Raw genomic sequence first — 21,453 nt, forward strand, 5'->3', positions numbered from 1 at the left:
AGGTTTTCCCTTGTCCTTCGGCGAATGCGGTACAGGGGGTTGGGAGGTGGGAGGGGAACAAATCGTAAAGACCCGAAAGGGTATACGAGAAAAAAAAATTTTGAAAAATTATCAATAGTTGAAAGTTTCACAATCTCCCTTAGATTCTTAAAGGAACTTGTCCTCAAGTTAATAGTATATTTCGTAACGAGCTAAAAAACATTTTTTCACGAGTTACGAACAATATTTTTCATCACAATGTGGCGGAAATTGGACTTTTAGGCACGCGGAGCGTGCCGAAAAGTTGACTTTTCGTCACAGCGTGATGAAAATTAATTTATTATATTTTACTTTCATTAATGGGAAAGAATAACAATCTTGAATCATTATTCTTTTTCGTGGGCTATTTCTGCTTAGCGTGGCGAAAGAAGATAAGTCAGAGGATTTTTATTTCACGCCAACTTATTTATTTTAGAATGACTCAACGTTTCCTAACATTTCTCATTTAATACATCCACCAAATTACATTCTCCACAAAAAATTACATTTTTTGTAATACAACTGAATGCATGTGAATTCTGTGCTGAAGTCATAAAACGTAATAATCTGACCTATTGACAAATATTTTGATTATTATGAAATTTAGAGAATAAATCACTTTCAGATGAACTGTAGTTAGCAAGACAAACTACAGGTGCTTTTCCTCAAGTTATCCCATTCTTTTATGTTATTTTGTCTCGTCTCATTTCTCTTAACTACGCTTTGAAAAATGATCCAATTTCATGATACCCAATTTTAACAATTTCTCTCTAATTTTTTCAGATGACAGCCCAGTATCCAACAACGGTTCTCCAAACAATAACGAACCCAGACGGCACCGTGTCCATAATCCAAGTAGATCCAAGTAATCCCATAATAACTCTACCAGACGGCACCACCGCTCAAGTACAAGGGGTTGCAACTGTAAGTTTCTACGTTCCGCCAGTTGAAAATGAGTTGATCATTTCGTGATTAGCAACAAAAATTTACGTCACCTGTATTTCCGGCGGATCATAAACTCATCAAATTTTTCACCTTGACACGGCTTGGGGGGTCACATAAAAAGAGAGAGTTCTATGCTAAACTTTCATTTATAGTAATCTATAGTAATTTGGTATTTATAGTAATTTTCGAATTGATTAGGAGTATAATTTACTCGTAATCTCTAGAATTTTCTAGAAATTTCTACGTTACATACATAGTACAATAATTGATTATCCTGAACTGATTTAAGAATAAAAATTTCACCACTATTTTTCAAAAAAACGTCTTCTGAAATAAATTTTGTTCGAATAAAAAAAATAGTAAGTTGAAAATTATCATACATAACAAATGTGCTGAAGTTTTCAAGTGTCCCAAGATGAAAAATTTTTTGTCGTACAAATAGATTTGGTTTAAAAAAATGGTCATTTTCCACGCGAGCAAGAAATCCATTTTTTATCACTACCTCTTCTTGATTCTTCAGTACCACCGATATTTTGCTTCTGGAAAATGTTTGTTGTACACGTAACAAGGAAGAGTAGTTTGTCATAATGCCTATAGAGTACTTAAGGGGTCTCCGCAGTTGCGATGGGTGCGCGAGTGAGTGAAGTGTAAAATAGTCAAGTTAGTGAGGTTAGTTTCGAGAGAGACGGGACATCAAACATGGCGTATGTTGGATAATGACAGATTTCACCATAGTATTTTTACCATTAATTTATTCAACAAATCAACGATAAAACCCAATGGGACTTCGTGTTCATATTGTTTAGGGCTTAATACAGAACAATTTAGCTTCCTTTGCTGGCTAGCACATTGTCAACAGTGTGAGGGGTATGGGGCAAAGAAGCGTCCATAAAGGTTGTGTATAAGGCGCAATTTGAATAATTAATTAAATACGAACGGAACCATAAAAGGAGTTAGAATTGCTTTTACAAATACCTTTTTAACATGTTTGATTACTATATGATATATTTAATTCGCAACCACATTGTCATATTTTACCCAAAAGTACTGTGGAGACCACTTAAAGATGAGAAATAAATTCTCAAATAGGATAATAATGATAGTATGATAGCAATCTTGAAATTGAAGAACAAAATATGATGATGACGTGATGAATAATTTCATCTCATGAGAGATTTTCATCGTGAAAAGGCACTTAATCAAAGATGTCGTTGTTGGAAGCAAAACGATTATCCATATTTAAAATTTTCGAATATTCAAATGAAACAATTTCTATCGCGGCAATTATCAGCTTACGGTTTGTTGGTTGAAACAAGGCTCTGTTTGGGAACATGTTTTTTTTTCTCTCATTGTAGTGAACAAAGGGCCATGGGCCAAAAGTTTTGAAATAAATGTTCATCCTTGCTTCATTAGACGATACCTCCATGATTTTTATTCGGTGCGTTGTAGCTAAGATATGTCCAAAAAAATTTCCTCTTCCTGTCGCTCAAACTTTCGCGAAATCCCCCTTAAGCCGTGTCCAATTGAAAAAAAACAAATCCTTCGTTCGTGACTAAGCTCCTAGGAATCAGTCTAAGAATGACGCGTAAAAAAAATAACGTGAAAAAAAATTGTTATGTTAAGATACACACGAGTCAGGGTGAAGTGCAAACACTGGCAGAAGTGGGTGGTGCTGATGGTACGAGTGTGGCTGTCGATCTCAATAGCGTGACCGAAGCAACACTTGGCCAAGATGGACAAATCATTCTTACTGGAGAAGATGGACACGGTAAAACTGTTTTCTATAGGCTCTGCACCGTCGCCGGCCAGGAACTACTCGAACAGTGATTCCATTTTCATTAACTGGCCCACCTCCCTCATTTATCTCTCGAAACCCAGATTTGATTTTTGCATGTTGCCTGCGGCGCTCCAGTCCAAATTTAAGAAGTTTTTTTTTTTCATTTTGTTTTTCTGTTATTAAAAAATATTTCATTCGAAGAACGAACAAACTTTCTTCCGTTCATTCTGAATTGTTTTCTTTTTTTTGTAGTCAATGTTTTTTTTTTGTTTCCGTACTGTAAATATTAATCATTAATAATAGTGGAAGTAAACGAATTATTGTTCCATTTGAGAATCCATTGGCAACGTGAATCCACTAGCCAAATGATCAATAATTAATATAATATACTTGTTAATTAGTTGAAGATAAGTTTGGAATATTTTTAACTCGATAAATTCAGCGTTTCTTCTTTTATTCCTGAGAATTTTTGGTAATTATGAGGATCATTACAGTGTGTACATAATCTTAATGGAGCAATGAATATTTTATCACGTAGTATACGAAGTACAAAGTGATGACAGGGCTGTGGATGGATCAATGGATTCTTAATGATAATAATAAAACATGGAAGAACGTTTTACTTTTAATCAATAAATGAATTGAATGAGTAAGCAACGTGACGACATTGCAGATAGTCCTTAATTTTCTCTCCCTTTTACGGACACAATCTCACTGCTACTTTTTTTTCATTATGATTACGATGATCAAAGGCAAAATAAAAAGTGCTGTAAATAGATTATATTTTATTTTGATGTTTTATTTTGTAATTTATTTATTTTTTTCTTGTGTCTTGCGTTCAATCGGATAATCACTTTTTCTCCTCAGTCGATACCAAAGAGTGTTCAGGGCAACAAATAATCGTATTCCCCAATGGTCAGTTAGTTTAAATGAACAATAGACCAAAGACGAATTTGGCCTGCGCGTTAATAATTTTACGTTTATGATTATTTAGTTTAATCAAAATGTACTAGAAAAACATGATAAAGAGAAAGAAATCAATTTGTAAGTACATTTTTATTTAATTTCGCCATTATTCTGTCGCTTAATGTTAATAATTTTTCTTATCTTATGAGGTCGATCAAGTGTGGAGTTACTGAGCATGTCATTTTTTTTTATCGATGTAAATATTGATTATTTCGGAGGATGGAGTTCAATTCTGGGAGGGCAAAAATGATTCACGGTTGTGAAATGTACTTTTTTTATGAATTCATGTGTTTCACCATTTGACAATTTTATGTATCGAGATAACTCTAACGATCACTGCATTCATCTTTGCAACGCGTGATTAAAAAAAAAGTAGCTAATAGTATATTGTGTCACAAGTGCGTCAAGTTATAATTTTCCGCATGCACACGTAGCACATACTGTATTTTGTGATACCTGGCGAGTTCAAGGTCGTACGGAAAACAAGCGCTTTACGCACACTAAAGCGTTCCTAAAAATGAACTTTTCCGGCAGATATTATACCAGATTTTCTTGAAGATATCCAAGTTAGAGCGCCACTGCAATTTTACTTGGCTGGAATCAGACAAAAACTGAAAATCATTAATTAAGGCTCGGATGGATTATCTTTAGAACGTTATCTCGATTGTTTTTCCATCTTCATAATGTAAAATGTATCATAATTTCCATTGGATTTTACATCACGCAGGAATCCCTGAAAATTATGATTGTACAATCAAAAAAAGGAGAAAAAAAACTGAATATTTTCAAAGAGCGGTTTTTAATAAAGATTAAGAAAGAAGTCTGATAGAGAGGAAATAGTAAATGAATTTTCCGTCCCGGCGGGCGCAAAGTTACATTTCCCTCCCGCATCGCGGGAGGGAACTCTGACTTTGCGCCTACGCCGAGACGGAAAATCGCGTTCTAACCACGGGAAGTAAAATAAAGGACCCTCAGCCGCGTGCTTACCAACCTTGCCTTCGGCTCGGCTGGTAATTGCACTGGCGGCTGAGGATCCTTTATTTTCCCTCCCTAGGTTAGAAATATACTATTAATTTATAATGGTAACTAACGATCTGACAGCCATTGGTTACTGTGACAAATGACGACCTCACAGCCATTAGATACATCAAATTGTTAATTTACTGCGTTCATTTCCCAATATTATTCAAAAACGCTCTTTAAAAATGTGTAGCTTTTTTTTCTATTTTTAAAAATCATTCTATCATAATTTTTGGGAATTTCTACATGATGTATCACTCAATTGACAATTTTGGATTACGAAAGATTAAAAAAATCCAGATAACATTCGAAAGATAGTACACCCGGGCCTTAAATCTTCTTTTCCCTCAGAAGCCTAATTTCAAGGCACAGGTTTCTATGGTTTCCATTATCGAAATGTTGATTTCTCAATGAGAACAATTGAAATACAATTTTTCAAAGGGAAAAAAAATTTTAGTCCAACTATATCAAAATAAAAAAAAACAACCAACATCACGTTTGAAAGATAATTCACCCGGGCATTAAATCAATATTAATCGTCGTTTGTTGGCATTGGTGAATTCACCTAAAGATCATGCTTATAAACATTTCTCCAAGTTACACATTCCTCGCTAAGTTGGGGAGTAATTATTCCTTTACTACCAAAAAATTATCACCATATGTTTCAAGTTGGTTAGCTCTACCATACAGAAAAATATAAGCCTAAAAAGACTATATTCCAGTCGACAAAATAATGATATTGAAATCAGATGCAAACTGTGACTTGGAAATATGTTTATAGACAGAATTTTCACTGTTGTTTTAACATCACAACATGTAATTGTTGGTATTTGATGTAGTTGTGGCCTTTAGTTACACTGCAATCAATTAATTTTGATGGATTCCAGTCAAGTGATGTTTGTTGTGTTTCGGATCGACGGAAGACAATCGGAAATGTAAGTTTTCCGAAATCCATTACACAGACTGTTTCATTTGGACATCTTCGGAATTTCTCGTTCGAGAGATCAATGCAGTTGCAAAGTGGTGAAAAACAAAACCAAGCCCTGACAGTTCATAGATATTATGACATATTTTAATATTAACGCAGTATTTTCTTGCCAAAATGGCCTATTACATTCAATGGCGTCAACTTCAATTTTCAACAAAACAGAACAACCCAGAACAGAATTGAACTACCTTCAATTTTTTGACAAATTTCATATTTTGTATTAAAACTTTATCTACCGAAATTGTAACCCCACATTGTACTATTGAACTCTACAGAATTTAAGGGACAACTACTATGAGTTTTCAAAGTCGCTGGCGATTGGAGTGTGATTTTTCATGCATTGAAAATCGATTATATATGTCTAAAAACGAATAATTAGTATAAAAAAAATGTTTATTGTTCGTTTGCTCGCACACGCTTAAAATGTTAAAAGAATTCCAGGGCCTCCAATTTTTTAGCTACAGTGGTTTTTTTTTTCAAAATTTTTGAAAAAACGTGTACAATAACAATTACGAATTAGTTTTGTGAAATTCAACACCTATACAGCTAATTTTGTTTTGTTTAATACAAAAATTTGCGCTATTCATGCAAAATAGGAAAAAAATATCCTTAAAATATATTCTCGATTCTTTTCATTTTTTGGACTATTTTACATGAATGGTGCAATTTTTTATTTAAAAAAGCAAAATTAACTGTATAGGAGTTGAATTTCAAAAAAATAATCCGTATTTGTTATTGTGCACACTTTTTCAAAAATTTTGAAAAAAAATCTCTGGAGGTTGAAAATTGGAGGCCCTGGACTATTTTTATTATTTCATGATAAAACAATTGATTTTTTTGTACTGATTCAATTAGACATTCTGCAATCTGAATCTGAATCTGAATCTGCAATCTGAATCCCACATTTGTAAATGTTTCATTTATTGTGCGCATAATGAGAGCATGTTCGATATGCATAATGAGAGCACGTGGAATTCACGAAAATTACAAAAAATATATAAAATTCAATAACTCCTATCGAATTGCACGCAACAAATTCAACTGTTATAAGTTTGAATTATACAATGGCACATATCAATTTTATAGAATTCAATGGCTATATCGTGCAATTAGAATGCGAAGAGTACAATTTCTGTAGGCAAAGTCTTGATCCATAATGTAGTAGGTCTTTTCGTTGAGAAAATGCTGTCAGTGTCGAAGTATGCTGGCGTTATTCTAGAAATATCTCCGACATATTGGATTTATCGAAAACTCCAAAAAAACATTCACAGAATCCAAAGGATTACTCCCGAAGGAATTCCTTAATTTTTCATTCCAAATCTCTTCCCCGAGTTATTAGCAAGATAATTTATGAATCGATGAATCGATGAAATTTTTTGAATATTAGACACGTATCTTTCTCTGTATTTCAATGAATGATGAGAAATTAATAAGTTATCAGGATTGGATGTCTTGACCATGATACCATCATACTTTTTTTTCCAATCGTCTAGAACTTATTAATTTTGTGCAGCTCGTTGAACGATTGTAACGCATGAGCCACTGATGTTTCTCATTGAACGAAAAAATAGTCGAATATTTGGAGTATCGCCGGTGACGGACAAATCGGACGGATATTTGCGTGTTTCAGGGTATCCAGTATCAGTGTCGGGTGTTATCACAGTGCCAGTATCAGCCAGTATGTATCAAACAATGGTGGCTAATATACAGAGTGATGGAACAATGCAAGTTGTAACACCAATGCAAGTACAAGTACCGAAAGTTGAGCCTGGTAATGGAGAAACAAGCATCGAAGCTGTGACTATTCAGGGTCATCCAATGACAATGATCAATGCTAATGGAGAGCATCAGGTGTTACAAGTGATATCATTGAAAGACGCTAATGCACTGACCAAGGCAATGCAGGGTGAGCTCGTCAAAGACGAGGATAGCCAGCATCAGCAGACTGTTTCTAGCCCTGAGTAAATCTAATTTGTCATTGTTTGAGATTGTTTCAAGGAGAGAGAATGCTTTTGGGAATGTTCCTTTTTTTATTAAGAAAAACAATTGGAGTTACCATCTGGAAATTTTTGTAAGAAAAAAAAACAATAATTTTGATGGAAAATTGAATGAAAATTTGAACTCTTGAATGAACTTTTTAGTTTTTTTTTAGTTGAAGAAAGACTTTTTTGAATACATATTTAGTTGAATACATTTAAGGCTGTTTATTACACGTGCACTCTGTTGAGTTTATGTACAAAATTTACCAGCATCCAATTTTCGTATTACACGCCATTTGAAAAGCACATATTGTTTTTTAGACGAACTAAGTTTATTTTTCAATACAATGTTCTGTGACTGTTTTGCATGCTTGTATATTTTCAGAATTTTACACGAGTTTTACATAGGGGAGAGTGGAGCAGAATGAAACAGTCGAAAAATAACTGTTTGACGCAATTCAAGCAAAAAAAAATTTTTTTGTTAAATATTTTTTTTTATTAACTTTTTTTATTCTTGAGAGTACTAATGAAAATAATAATTTTCCATTCAGTAGAATAAAAAATTATTGAGAAGTTTTGACAGAAGAAGATTTTGTCAATGGATTAATTGAAAATAAAATGAAACAGCAAAATCCAAAATCTAGAGGAAGACTCAGGGGGAGACCCAACGGGAGAAAAATGAAAATGTGATGCTGAATTTTAATCGAATGAAAAACGAAAAGTGTAATCGGCCTAAACTAATCAATTGAATTATAAGACGAATAGAAAATTATTATTCTCATCAGCACTTCTAATAATAAAAAAAGATAATGAAAAAAAAAATTGATAAACAAATTTTTTTTAGCTTGAATTACGTTAAACAGTCATTTTTCGACTGGTTCAATTTTGCCCCACTCTCCCCTATCTAATTTGACACATTCTTGTGTTACACGATCACAGTGTATGTGCCACGCACAATGTTCTGTACAGAGGAGAATTGCAAGCAAAACCAAGAAACATTTTCATGTATACTTATATTTCAATTACACTGATGGATTACACACCTCTAAATACTTTACATGTTTAACGATTATTCGATTCACATAGGATTAGTTACGCATGAATGAGAAGCACATCAGGAAAAAATTGATTGTGTGTGAATTGAAAGACTATTGAATATGTAGTGAAGTTTACTAGCAGTTAATGTGTAAGCTCCAAAAATTCATCAATGTATGAAGATCGTTCAATTCCTAAACTATAATTCAACTCTGTGCAGAACACTGTGTATGAAAATCTACTATTTTCATGTAAAACAAAAATGAGCAAAACTAGGTGTATAAGACCCGTGCAACTGAATTTGGAAGAGTACAAGTGTGTAAAGTAGTCTGTTCTGTACAGAGTCGATTTATATATATTTTTGTCTAGATTACGCTGAATATTCAATAATTTTTGAATTTATGCTAAATGGTGATAGAGCAAATGGTGAACGGTCCCTACGTTAACGCTGAAGTTACTAATTCTTTTTTAATTGAAAAACTGTAAAACAACATTCTGTGCAATTCACAGCCAGTGCAAAGTCCATCAGAATAATTCAAATTTGTGTTCATTAAAAACATGCAGCACTTTTGCGTGTAATACGGCACTCTGCGCAGAACATTTTAAGTTAAAAAAAAAATTTATTCGTGTAGAGAAAACGATGCCAATTTCAAATTGCATGTAACATAAAAAGATACGAAATTGAATGTATAAGATTCTCGTATGTAAATCCGAAAATTTTGCGAGTGTGTGACAAAAAACAGTCATATTAATGGTAAAAATAGTTTTTTGTTGTATCGTGAATGATTTGATAAATTATAATATAAACATATGTTTTTTCCAGATATTATTCACTCAAGATTATGGAAAATTCGAATTAACGTTTGAATATCGTCATTTAAAAATCATCGATGAATGTTAATTTTAAAAGGAAAATACCAGTTTACGTGGATTCAAGTGTTAAATTTAATTTATTCAATTCTTCAAATGGGATTAATTGATTCTTCAGGTTAAAAAAAATTCTCCCAATTAATTTGTTTTCCTATGCAATTTGGAGAACTGATTCTTCCCTCTTATTGTTCCCTCCCACCAAAATTGGATGCAACTCGAGGTGATATACACTGTTTGTGTTAATGTGTTTAGAACGAAAATAATCAACTTGAAATTTATATAATACAAAAAACAAATAAAAAAAGTGAATGGACTGTTGAAACGAGTGTGTACGTTACCGTATGGTAGATTTGCTGAACTCAATATAAACGATTAGAAGATGTATTTATGTTATGTGTTTTAAATGGAAGAAACAAGTGGAATCGAATAATTAGTTGAAGAAAAAATCAATTTCTACTATAATTTTTTGTCAGGAATTAATGCAATCAAAAATAGGACGATTTTTTTGTAACGTTTTTGTTAATGAGTCATTTCAACCATCTGGCTAGAAGTGGATAAAACGTTCCCAGGAACAAACATAAATAGGTACCATTATTTAACTCTAGTCATAATTAAATGAGTTCCAGGGGACGTTAATTAATACCAATGATTTTTTAAATAACAACATATATTCAATTAAAAGATAGGTATATCAATTCATTCGTGGGATTAATCGGTTAATTGATTGATTGATTGATTTATGAATCAATGGATTATCGTGATTTTTTCTCTTTTTTCATAACGAACATCTTCATTCTTATGAAGATAATATCAGCATAAAAACATCGCGCCGGGGAAGCAATTTTATAATTTCACTTTGTTTTAATTAATTTATTCGTTTATCTACTATGATAGGTAATTCCAATTCAAATAGTAAATAATGAAGTTATTTATAGAAAATATCTAGTGCGAAGAATTTTAATTAAAAACTGATAGGAAAACAAAAGATCATATATACAATACTGTAAGTGAAAAAAAACAACCATTTCGTAATCTGTTTTATAGCACCGATTAGGAAGACTAAGCATTTCTGACGGGTACAAATAGGTTTAAGAGTATTTAAACAATTTTTGGAAATGTGAGAATTTGAAAAAAAAGAAATACAAAAAAACTTTGGGTGCACATCATTATGTTGCTAAACTTTAGGGTGTAATTAGTTTTATAAATATCATGGGCGTTAATGAATTTCTATTGTTCTGAAGGAATGGAGAAAAATTGAATAAAAAAGTTAAAATTGGAAGAATTGATGAAAATCTAGTCGAGCAGAGAAATTCAAATTCCTATTAACTAACTTTTGTGTATCGGAAGAGAATAAAAAGCAATTTGTTAGAAAAATTATTAATCAAATTTTGAGAATTTTTTTGTTCATTCAAGGAAAAATGTTGAAAAAGAGCATAATGATATTGAGGATATCCAAGTGAAACAGTCACTGTAATTAAATAGATTTTTGGAAAATTGTTCATGGCAAAAAACAAATTCTACTCGACTAGTTGAATTACACGTAACAAAACTGGAATTCATCGTTTTTATGAATATCAAATTCAAAACACTGTGCCACTCGAATATCCTCAATCCCTCAAAAATGAACTGATTGATGATTATATGCTACTTTATTTCATCCCGAAAGTTACGACATTTCTATGAAGCTAAAAAAGAGTAATAAAAGTGAAAAATAAATTCTTGTTAATTGAATTTTTTAAGCAGATGTCAAACTGTACATTCTCATAGTGAAATATTACCTGCAGAATATTGTATCGTTCATGGAAATCTATAAATCATAATATAAACATATGTGTATATGACTATTAACTGTGTAACATGTAATGTACTTTGTAAATATTCAGTGTGACCCTTCCGCTTTTGTTATTTTCGGTGTGAGAAAGTAAAAAAATCAACAGCATTCAGATTTTAGAGAAGACATAAGGAAATTAATGAACAGAAAACGAATTATGAAAGCTTATTTTATTTATCAGCCCTTCCAAGAAAAGAATCCAAATCATCGTTTCAATGCCTCAATCTCCTTCTCTTTTTTATTTATTAATAAATTGTTTCAACAAGGAAAAAATGTACACATGTTCATCATTTCATTTTCATTATTTTCGGCATTTTCTCTCTTTCCATTGTCGAAAATGATCGCGAAAATTGAAAGGACTTCTAGGACATTAAGACTAGTGTTCTTCTTCATTTGAAAATATTGAATCTAGTTGTAATCATAGGGCGGTCTTAGCGCCAATTCGGGCTTATCGTAGCCAAGTTCTTCTGGAGTGTTGATCCCAAGCTCATCAAGTGTTGGACGAATTTCCTGGACGATATAGGGCCAGGTGAGATGGACCTCGCTTCCACCTTTGAATTTGACGGTTTCTAGAAATCTGATGGCGAGGGCAATGTCATTTAGTCTGCGACAGGCTTTCAGAGCTGCTATGACAATTTTTGGCTCTGGGACAAGATCCATACCTGAAATATAAAACTGAAATCAAATCACTGCATTTTTTGTGAAATAACCTACTGCGTATAATAAAGGTCCTTCATTTCCTTGTTTGACACACGTAATATTTTGCATTAACCCTATAAGGTGAATTTCAATACACCCACTCTATGGCCGCCAAAGCAGAATACCAGCATCCCCACTCGACAGTCCTAGTACGCTTTACTACGCTTTTCACCTCAGAGGGTCAAGATCTTGTCTACAAAAATGCTAATTCTCTCATTTTGAAACGTACTAATGTCATTACAGATTGTGTCATCTGCATTTCAAATTATATCATTCAAAGTTATGAATGTTCAATTTGGTGTGTAAATGGACAGGTATAATTTATGCATTTGGAATTAAAGATAAACAAAATTCATCAATCCACGACAAAGTGTTATGCGTTTTGTGTGGTCTATAAATTTTGCACATTCTTGAATTATACATGCTGAATTGCGCACAAAAAAGAGAAGTCGCGTCAATCTTTTTTCAATCCGTTTTGTATTTCTTTTTATTATTTATTTCGCCCCAAAATCTTTAATAAACTGTTATTTATTATTAAATGTGCCCATTCTTTACATTGGTGTCAGAAGTGGGATTCGAACCCACTTTTGCCCATCTTTACAATATGAATGTCATGTGGTTGGAATGGGGAGATGACAAAAAAAAGAGAGACACCATTCTGTGTAATAGGTGATTTTGCCAAGAAAATGATTGTCGATGTTAAACTGTCCCAAAACTCGTGTGAGGCTGTAAAACTGTCTTAGTATATATAATTCGTTTTGTTACTTCCCAGATAATGTCGAATAAAGGACGCCGGTTTTTTACAGCGCCAGCGATTTCTACAAATTAATCGAACTGAAGATTTTTATAAAATCTGCTAAATCTTTATGATTACTCACTTGATTAGTTGAATGTGAATGTTCGCATGAAAAGAACTATTCATGATTTTTCATTGTCCACACTGAGAAAAAAATATATTTTTGCTCAACATTCATTTACTTTGGGAGAAGCATTTATTTTTTCAAAATCGTATTTCTCTAATCGAGTCATTTCCAGGCTAGCCTGATTAGATTTCATTTATAACAATCATGTTGCTCTAGAGGATGACTATATGGCACATGACCTTGGATAAACTCCTCTGATGATGATTCATTTTTCCTAAATTTCTCATTTTCTAGAGGGAAGAATTTCGATCAATTTCATAAAATTGATAATTATTGATGGAATTCACTCAAGGTCATAACTAACCTGATTATTTTCTAGGTTTCAATATAATTGACATAATCCAAATCTAATGAGGCTTGCCTAAGAATGACTCGAATGGAGAAATATGGTATTGAAAAAATAAATACTTTTCTCAAGTAAATGGATATTTGGCAAAAATAAGGTTTTTTCTCAGTGCACTCGTGCGTGAATCAATGTTGAATGAATTTTCAAATTTTGACTATCGACGTAATTTGTTAGAAATCGTGGTCATTTTTATGCGCTAACTAATGGAAATTTTATAAACATTGTTGATGTATACATAACTACGAGTTACTAAGTTCTCTTTATATGGAAATTCACAAAATGACTCTTTTTTCAATTGAATTGAGTATCGAATAACAAAGATTTAAAAAATAAAGTTGAAATATTTAATCGATAATAAAGATTCAAAGAATTGGATTGTCCAAATTTATGAAAGATTTCAATTTTTGCTGTTGACAAAGTCCCAGAGTATTGCAATCACTATTATTAACTTCTGCTTGTGATAAAGTAATAGAAGAATTTTCATTTTAATTAATTGAATAAAATATTCATCAAATTATGACATTTACCAGCAAGATCATTCATAGCTTTACGAATTTCCCAGCTATCTATGTCAGGGCGATTGAAGTAGGCCTCGTATCTTGCATCGAACTCTTCGTCAGTCTCCTGAGTCTCATGTGATGATGATCTCGTTGACTGTACCCCCACAGCAGTTACCCTGGGGATCATCATTCCCCGGGCAGCATTAACCGCACGTCCAGCCACGAATCTCAACATATCTCTAGACTTTTTTATCGAATTTCCCGATGAAAATTTGAGAATGGCGAATTCGAGAGTACCGAGACCACCACTCGGCTGTTGCGTAAACGGAGTAAAAGAGAATAGTGAAGTTGGCTGCGTCAGTGCTATCACCTTCTAGTTTTCGGGTTCATCATGATGGTGAGATTGATTCATCAATTTGGCGCCAAAATTGATACGTGAAGAAATTTAGGATGGCGAACATAAGTCTCATTAGGATAATAAGTTCATCCATCAAGTCTTTTAATTGTTCTTGTTTAAGAATCTCTGAAAGCTTGGTGCTTCATCTTTAATTTTCTTTCATGCATATACACGGAGAGAAATATCGTCATAATATCACAAAACTAATTTTTTGCGCTAAAAATCTCATTTCTTGAGGATAAATTTCTTGGGATAAGAATTCCGGATAATGTGTTAGACAATACAAGATTTCGGTGAAGTGTTCATGATTTGAACATGAATATTTTATGATAAAGTGAAAATTTCTTGCCACAAGAAATCGGTTTTTTCATGTCAGAAGATGAGAAAATGACTAAAAATATTCAAAGCTTCGATTCAGTGAATCATGAATCGCAGACTTTCATATTGAATGTGAAGAGAGTTTATGCAGAGGAAAATCTCCAGATATTAAAGAAATATATAACCGTCGCTTATGCTCAATTGCTTTGAGTTCGAAGGCAAGCAATATCTTTTCCTTCTGTCAAATTATTCTTGTCTTTTAAGGAATACTATCTCATTTCGCAAAAAGACATCACCTTTTCATTTAATAACTTCCTATTTACCCCGAAGAGCACCGATTTCTTGTCTCACACCTACCATAAATTGAGAAAATATGTATGCAATGTTTCTCGCTCAAGAAATGATTTTTATGATATTATGTCGATTTTTCTCTTAGTGTATGACCGTTCTGATTACTCAAAGGAGCGGAAAAATTTCAGAGCGTTTTCTCGTCTTTTGGACCGAAAAAACAATCTGTCAGGGTTTTTTATCAGCGACCGTGCATCTGAAAGTCATTAACAATTCAATTGTTTAAGCCGAGCTTGAGGGACATTTAATATGTTGCTTTCGTTAAACTAAACATATTTGTTTTTATGTATTTTTTGCTTGCGTATGGAAGCCTTGTATTTTACAGATTTTTCGATTTTCTAATTTTGATTGCAAATGGTCTACAATGTGATGAAACGCGAAGAAATAATGTTTTTAGGATCTTGTCTGTATATATGTATGTGATAACTTGTGTTTTTGGTGATTAATTTTTAGAAAATTCAACATAAATACAATTAAATTTGTAAATAAAAATCTTAAATTTGGGCTCATTGGTCCGATCGGTCCAATAATTCTTGACATATAACTTGTTTAAATTTCTCTTTTTTTCAATATCGTAAAAATTAATCCAGCGATTTCATTTTATTTTTTGAAAATACTCGTCTCGACGGCCTCTATCTAGATTAATCAAAATATTTGTATCCGCTCATACAAAATTTTCAATATATTGCCATTTTTTTCGTTTTTCTAATGTTTACATTTTTGCACGCTAACTTAAGAAAAAAATTAAGTACAGCATGGTTGGTATTTTGGCTCAATCAGCCGAGCAGCTGCGGAGATATTTTTAAAAGTCGCGGGCGATTGGCGTGAGATTTCTTCACACATTGAAGGCCGATTATATATGTTTAAAAACGAATAATTAGTGCAAAAAAATTCATTGTTTATCGTTCGTTTGCTTCGCACACGCTTAAAATGTTGAAAATAGTCCAGGGCCTCCAATTTTTGAGCTACAGAGGTTTATTTTTTTCAAAATTTTTGAAAAAATGTGCGCAGTAATAATTACGAATTAGTTTTTTTAAATTCGACTCCTACGCAGCTAATTTCGTTTTGTTTAAAATGAAAATTTGCGCTATTCATGTAAAATAGGCAGAAAAATTATTTTTAAAATATTTAAAATATACTTTCGATTTTTTCAGAAATATTTTTCGGGCTATTCTACATGAATGGTGCAATTTTTAATTAAAACATTAACGAAATTAGCTGTGTAGGAGCTGAATTTCAAAAAATTAATTCGTAATTGTTATTGTACACATTTTTTCAAAAATTTCGGAAAAGAAACCTTTCTCGGAAGCAAAATACGTATGGGAGTATTGAATAACGAAGGAGTAATGCTAGAAATTACATTTCTTGCGGGCACAGAGAATGCAATTTTTTTTAAAACTACTAAATCTATTTTGATGACAAAATTTTTTCATCTCGATGCACTCTCTGTATGTTTGGGACAAAAAAATCCTTTTTTGATAATTTTCGAAAAATTATTTTCTTGGCACAAGAAGACTTGTTTGAGAAGTTTGTCCTTTTTCTGTTAGTGTAGTCTCCCCTTAATCTTTTGTAGAAATTTATTTCATTAAAAATGTTGAGTATCTTCTTGTAGACAGCCTGTAGCATGTGGTTACGGATGTATGCCTGTCACAAGGACAAGGAATTTCTGAGTCCATTCGGAAGCTTACTACGAATGGGAATGGTAGAAAAAAATGCAAAAAGGATAAATAATAAAAAAAATAACAGCCACATGCCTTCTGTCGGATAGGTTCGAACCCGTGTTTTTTTTCTCGGATGGTATAAACTGCAACAATATTTGAGCTTTCAAACAGTGCATTGAGCCCAAATGCTGTATCAATTATTATAGCAACAATACAAATGTTTGGGTCAACAATCATTGTAGAACGTAAATCCCTGACGTTGATATCAATAGCAGAAATGGTAATTTTTCATCTGTTCTTCGAATTTTTTTTCTTTACTGCAAAGCAGGGACTGAGAACAAAATTGAGGAACGAACAAAACCCTGGTTTTGGCGTTTTCGTTCCCAAGAACGCGTCGAGAACGGGAACGAAATGAGGAACGAAATTACAAGAACGTTCTTAAGAACGAAATTGAGAACGAAATTGCAAGAACGTTCGCGCAAGAACTGAATTGAAGAACAAAATTATTGAGAACGTTCTCGAAGAACGAAATTGAAGCACGAAATTAGGAAGAAATTTGAGTTTGAGTGAATGGAACATCGTCATATTGAGAACACTCCTATTCATCAGTAAGGCATCAGTTTATGTGGTGCTGATATGATGCCACTGAAACGATGTAAGTATATTGATGGTTAATGGTCGTGTTAAAAGACGTAAACCACACTTGAAATAGTGACAGGCACATCATTACTTGGATTTATGAATAATCTTTATGCCGTATTAAATGAGAAAATAATTGCCGAGGTATTTCTACTTGATAATTGGAAATAAGGGACTGAATAGAAGCGGAGGAGTTTTCAGTGGGACTATCGCATGTGGCTTCAACTGCCTAATAACTGGCGAGGCTGGTGGTGTGGGTGTTGATATCCGATCAGGATGTTCAGGAGTGATAACTTCTGCTGATGGTCCCGCCAATGACAATAGAATGGGAAAGAAGAACACTCCATTGGCAGTTCCCATTCCAATCAAATGGATGGGGATGAGAAAGAAGTATCTGACAATGAATTCGAAGTATGGGAATGCCAAACACCGCCCGCGCACTTCGTGTCAAAAAATATTATTCGATACACGGAAGTGAAGAACTTTTTCTGGCAAATATGATTACAGAACTCGCCTTCGGCTCGTTCTGTAACCTCATATTCGCCAGAAAAGTTCTCCACGCCCTAGTATCAAAATGTACTATAGTGTTATCATATCAGCACCCCATTAACTCATGCCTTGTTGATGAATAGGAGTCTTTAATAGGACGATATGTTCCATTCACTGAAACTTAAAAAAATAATTTTTTTCTTGAAACAATCCGATAATGAGCTTCATTAATAACAATTCTTGTAGTCCCCTCATGCCATTATGGCAAGTAACTTATACATTTTCTTTACTCACTAATAATCTATATATTTGTAATAAGTAGCGAGGCCTGTAGTTAAAACAGTATACAGAATTATCTACACGGTTTTTTGTACTATAGTCCAAAAAACCGTGTAGCTAATTCTGTATACTGTTTCAACTAAAAACATATATATATATATATATATATACCAATTATTTATATATTTATAATACAGTATAACAATGAACATTAAAAAAAAATTATTTTGAATCTGTAGTGATCCCTGTAGGATTACTGCTGCTTCTGACACGTTCTGAAGTTACAGGGGTACATTGCGTGTATAAACAACTGAATAAACTGTATAATCCAATCTCTGTGTAGTAGCAGTAAGTATATAGAGTTTATCGTTATTCATGCTGCTACTCCTCCTGCCGATGTTAGTAAACAAAACTTGAAGATTGTAAATGATAGAAGAGAGGAGGTTGTATATGATCTTTAATATCTGATGAAAATAGGAACCCAGCGCTCCTGGGAACATTGGTAACAATATGACAAGCAACAGAAGCCCACTTCTGAGTAACAGCGGCTCGATCAATGACAACTCTTGCTAATGCCAACGTATACAAAGACACGTACTCTTGCTCGCACTCTTGCTAGCACATGGAAGGATTCGGAGGATAAATAGTGAAAAGAGACCATTGACCTACCAGCTGTGTTTTGTGAATTACCATTTAATATGAAATGAATATTTCATCTCATACACTTCGCTCAGGTTATATAGACCCTACAGCATGTGAGCCACCCTCTACAAATTATTCAATCAAACTGCTGAAACAGGGTGATGGTGTGAGTGAACCGCAAATGTTAAACTTCAAAGGAGATGAATGTAGAATTAATATGAAGAGTCCGGACAGATAACGAATATGGATAAACTGTAGTGAAAAAATATGTGTTTCAAATATAAAAGCATATCGATTAAAAGTCGCATTGACTTGTCATATCAATAGTCGACTAAAATTCTGTAGGTATTCACTGTAGCTCTCGTCTGTATACCCTAAATTCTTCATTCGTTACCTCACACTCTCACTGTCGATGCACACTCTTTGTTTCGCACAATGCCCTCATTCATGCCGTCACCCAAACCACACGAAGTAGCCCAATCTCCGACTAATGTAACCACTATTATTTACCCAAACAGTCACTCGAAGTAAACACTTCCGCCTAATCAACGGAAAGCCCAACTTTTATAGTCTTAATTTGGACTTTCTGTTATTTTCTAATTGCCTTTTGGCGTCATACGTCCAACCATTCTCGTATCGAACTATTTTCATTTTCCTGATTGACTTATTTATCCTCGAACAAAACCCATTTAATGATTCCGGTGCAATATATTCGTAACTATATGAATATTCCACCTCAATAATGTCACCTGAATATTGCAAAATGAATTCAATACCAACTACCCAATAGAAAACAGATAAATGTGAACTTTATATAGTTAAATTCTCCAAAAATTCTACATGAAAAACTCAGAAAATGACCCTGAGAGTAATTATTAATCTCTGAAACAACTCGTTGCAACCGTGCAACTCTGAATTGCTTCTATGAGGTGAAAAAATTTTTAAAATGTAATTAAACAATTTATGAAAACGGTAAATAGCAGGTCAATTATTCCATATTGGTCATATATCCGGGTAATGATGAGACTGTTACTGTGGCTACACAATCTTAAGTGGCTCCTTACGACTATTATGTACATCATGTCCTCTGTTACGTGAATGCATATGCGTTAATCATTATAAGGGTCATCATCACCACGCCAGCAACCATCATCCGTCGCGATCACCAGGATCGTATAGTGACGATTCTTTTAACAGTCCCTTATCTCGGTCCACCAAGACCTGCATGAAAACCCCCAAATTCCTCAACGTTAGTTAATAAGAATTAACTAATGACAATTAGCTAATAATTATTAGCTAATTAGCTAATGATGGGTTGAATCATGAGATAACACCGGTGGATAATAATTAATGAATAATATCATAACTATTGACAGGCCTTCACAAATCTCCATTGTTGCATATTTGAAATAACTACATGTAGTGCCACCTTGATCATGGAAAAAAAGGAAATACAATTACGATATCGACGACCGATAGCTTGGTACCGTATGGTGATAACGTAGATTCCCGGAGTATCTTTCGAAGGCCACGTTATGTATATTTAGTATGAGGACCAAAAAACTTTTAATATTTTAATATTTAATGTATTATATTTTTTCACTTCATTGTTATGTAAAGAAAATAATATTGAGATATGGAAAAGCAAGTTGTGACAAAGTAAAAAAAGGAGTTATCATAATAAACTGTGTTTATAATTTTTAGCAATTTGACGTCAAATTGACGGACACTCGGGAAATAAGGAAAATGTATTTTTGTATGTATAAATACCAAATTCGTATTAGTAGTCTGAAAGAATTCTATTCCATTGGAAAAAAAAGGAAATTCAAGTCGAATAAATCGAGTTTCATATCCCCATTTTCCACCAGAAATGTAATGAAGGAAAAAGGAAGTAACAAAATATTAATTTTAAAATTTTTAAAATTGCAAATTTATCATTTGAATGACACATTACATTATATGTAGAAATTGCAGTCGTGACACATAACTCCGAAGAAGACATTATGTGGTGTATTTTAATTTGTATACTTTTAACTATTTTTTTTTAAACAATTTGTTAACAATTTTGAGTCGTTAACAAACTTTAGTGACATTTAAGTTCTACTGATATTTCCAATTAAGAATTTAGGGTAATAAGGAATGAGAATTTGCGAGAATCTTTAATTTTATTTTTAAAACAATCTTACTTTTATGAAACACAATCAAGTGACGATAGTAAATTTATTGAGATGAGACGTATGCTAACATCCTCTACGTTTTACATGCGTTTTATGAAGGAATGCATAGAAATTTATAATATGATATCGCAATGGAATGTTCACGAGACCAATAATAGTGGGTAATTAATGAAACGTAATTGAATCGAATATTATTGGAAGGGTTTCATCGAAACGTGAGATACCCCAATTGATGGATACGTAATCAATACCGTCCCCGGGGAATCCGCAGAAATGTTTTACGGCACACTTATCCTGAACGTCCATGATACATATATGCGATGACATGCGAAACCCCTGGCAGTGCTTACGTTCATGAAATGTTCGGATATTGTAGATCCTGAAACGTTTTAAATGTAATATTATCGGTATGGTTTCATGGAAACGTTATAGGTACCAATCGATCGATACCTACTAAATACCGTCCGACGGGAATTAGCAGATCTGTTCTGCCCCATCCTTATCCTGGACGTGCTAAATACATATCTGCGACAACATTGGGAACCCCTCGCAGTGAATAGATTCCCGGAATGTTCCCATGTGCTGGGCTCTGAAACGTTCTGAAAT

At 33.2% G+C, this 21,453-nt stretch overlaps 2 protein-coding genes across 10 annotated transcripts in view; one reads left to right on the top strand and one right to left on the bottom strand.

The window, feature by feature from the left end:
- The window catches only part of LOC107046335 (DNA-binding protein P3A2), an 18,069-nt gene extending 6,482 nt beyond the window's left edge, over nt 1-11,587 (top strand). For 6 of the 9 annotated variants that reach the window (XM_015268933.1, XM_015268939.1, XM_015268938.1 and 3 more), the window contains exons 6-9: nt 802-942; nt 2,587-2,731; nt 7,345-7,675; nt 9,552-11,587. In XM_015268933.1, coding sequence (XP_015124419.1) covers nt 802-942; nt 2,587-2,731; nt 7,345-7,675; nt 9,552-9,588 — 654 coding nt within the window. In that variant the 3' untranslated portion in view covers nt 9,589-11,587. Of the gene's footprint in view, nt 1-801; nt 943-2,586; nt 2,732-7,344; nt 7,786-9,551 lie in introns of all 9 variants that reach the window. The other 3 variants (XR_001461540.1, XR_003783180.1, XR_001461541.1) reach the window with 1 other exon arrangement.
- On the bottom strand, nt 11,583-14,221 carry LOC107046336 (cytochrome c oxidase subunit 5A, mitochondrial). Its single transcript, XM_015268940.2, has 2 exons — nt 13,925-14,221; nt 11,583-12,091 (listed from the first exon to the last, which is right to left on the bottom strand). Exons 1-2 carry the CDS (start codon nt 14,130-14,132, stop codon nt 11,838-11,840), a joined length of 462 nt encoding a protein of 153 aa, XP_015124426.1. The 5' UTR covers nt 14,133-14,221; the 3' UTR covers nt 11,583-11,837.
- Nucleotides 14,222-21,453: the final 7,232 nt, after the last annotated feature.

Source organism: Diachasma alloeum, unplaced genomic scaffold (assembly GCF_001412515.2).
Source record: "Diachasma alloeum isolate Michigan unplaced genomic scaffold, Dall2.0 Dall_scaffold_01310, whole genome shotgun sequence".
Classification (NCBI taxonomy): Eukaryota; Metazoa; Arthropoda; class Insecta; order Hymenoptera; family Braconidae; genus Diachasma; species Diachasma alloeum.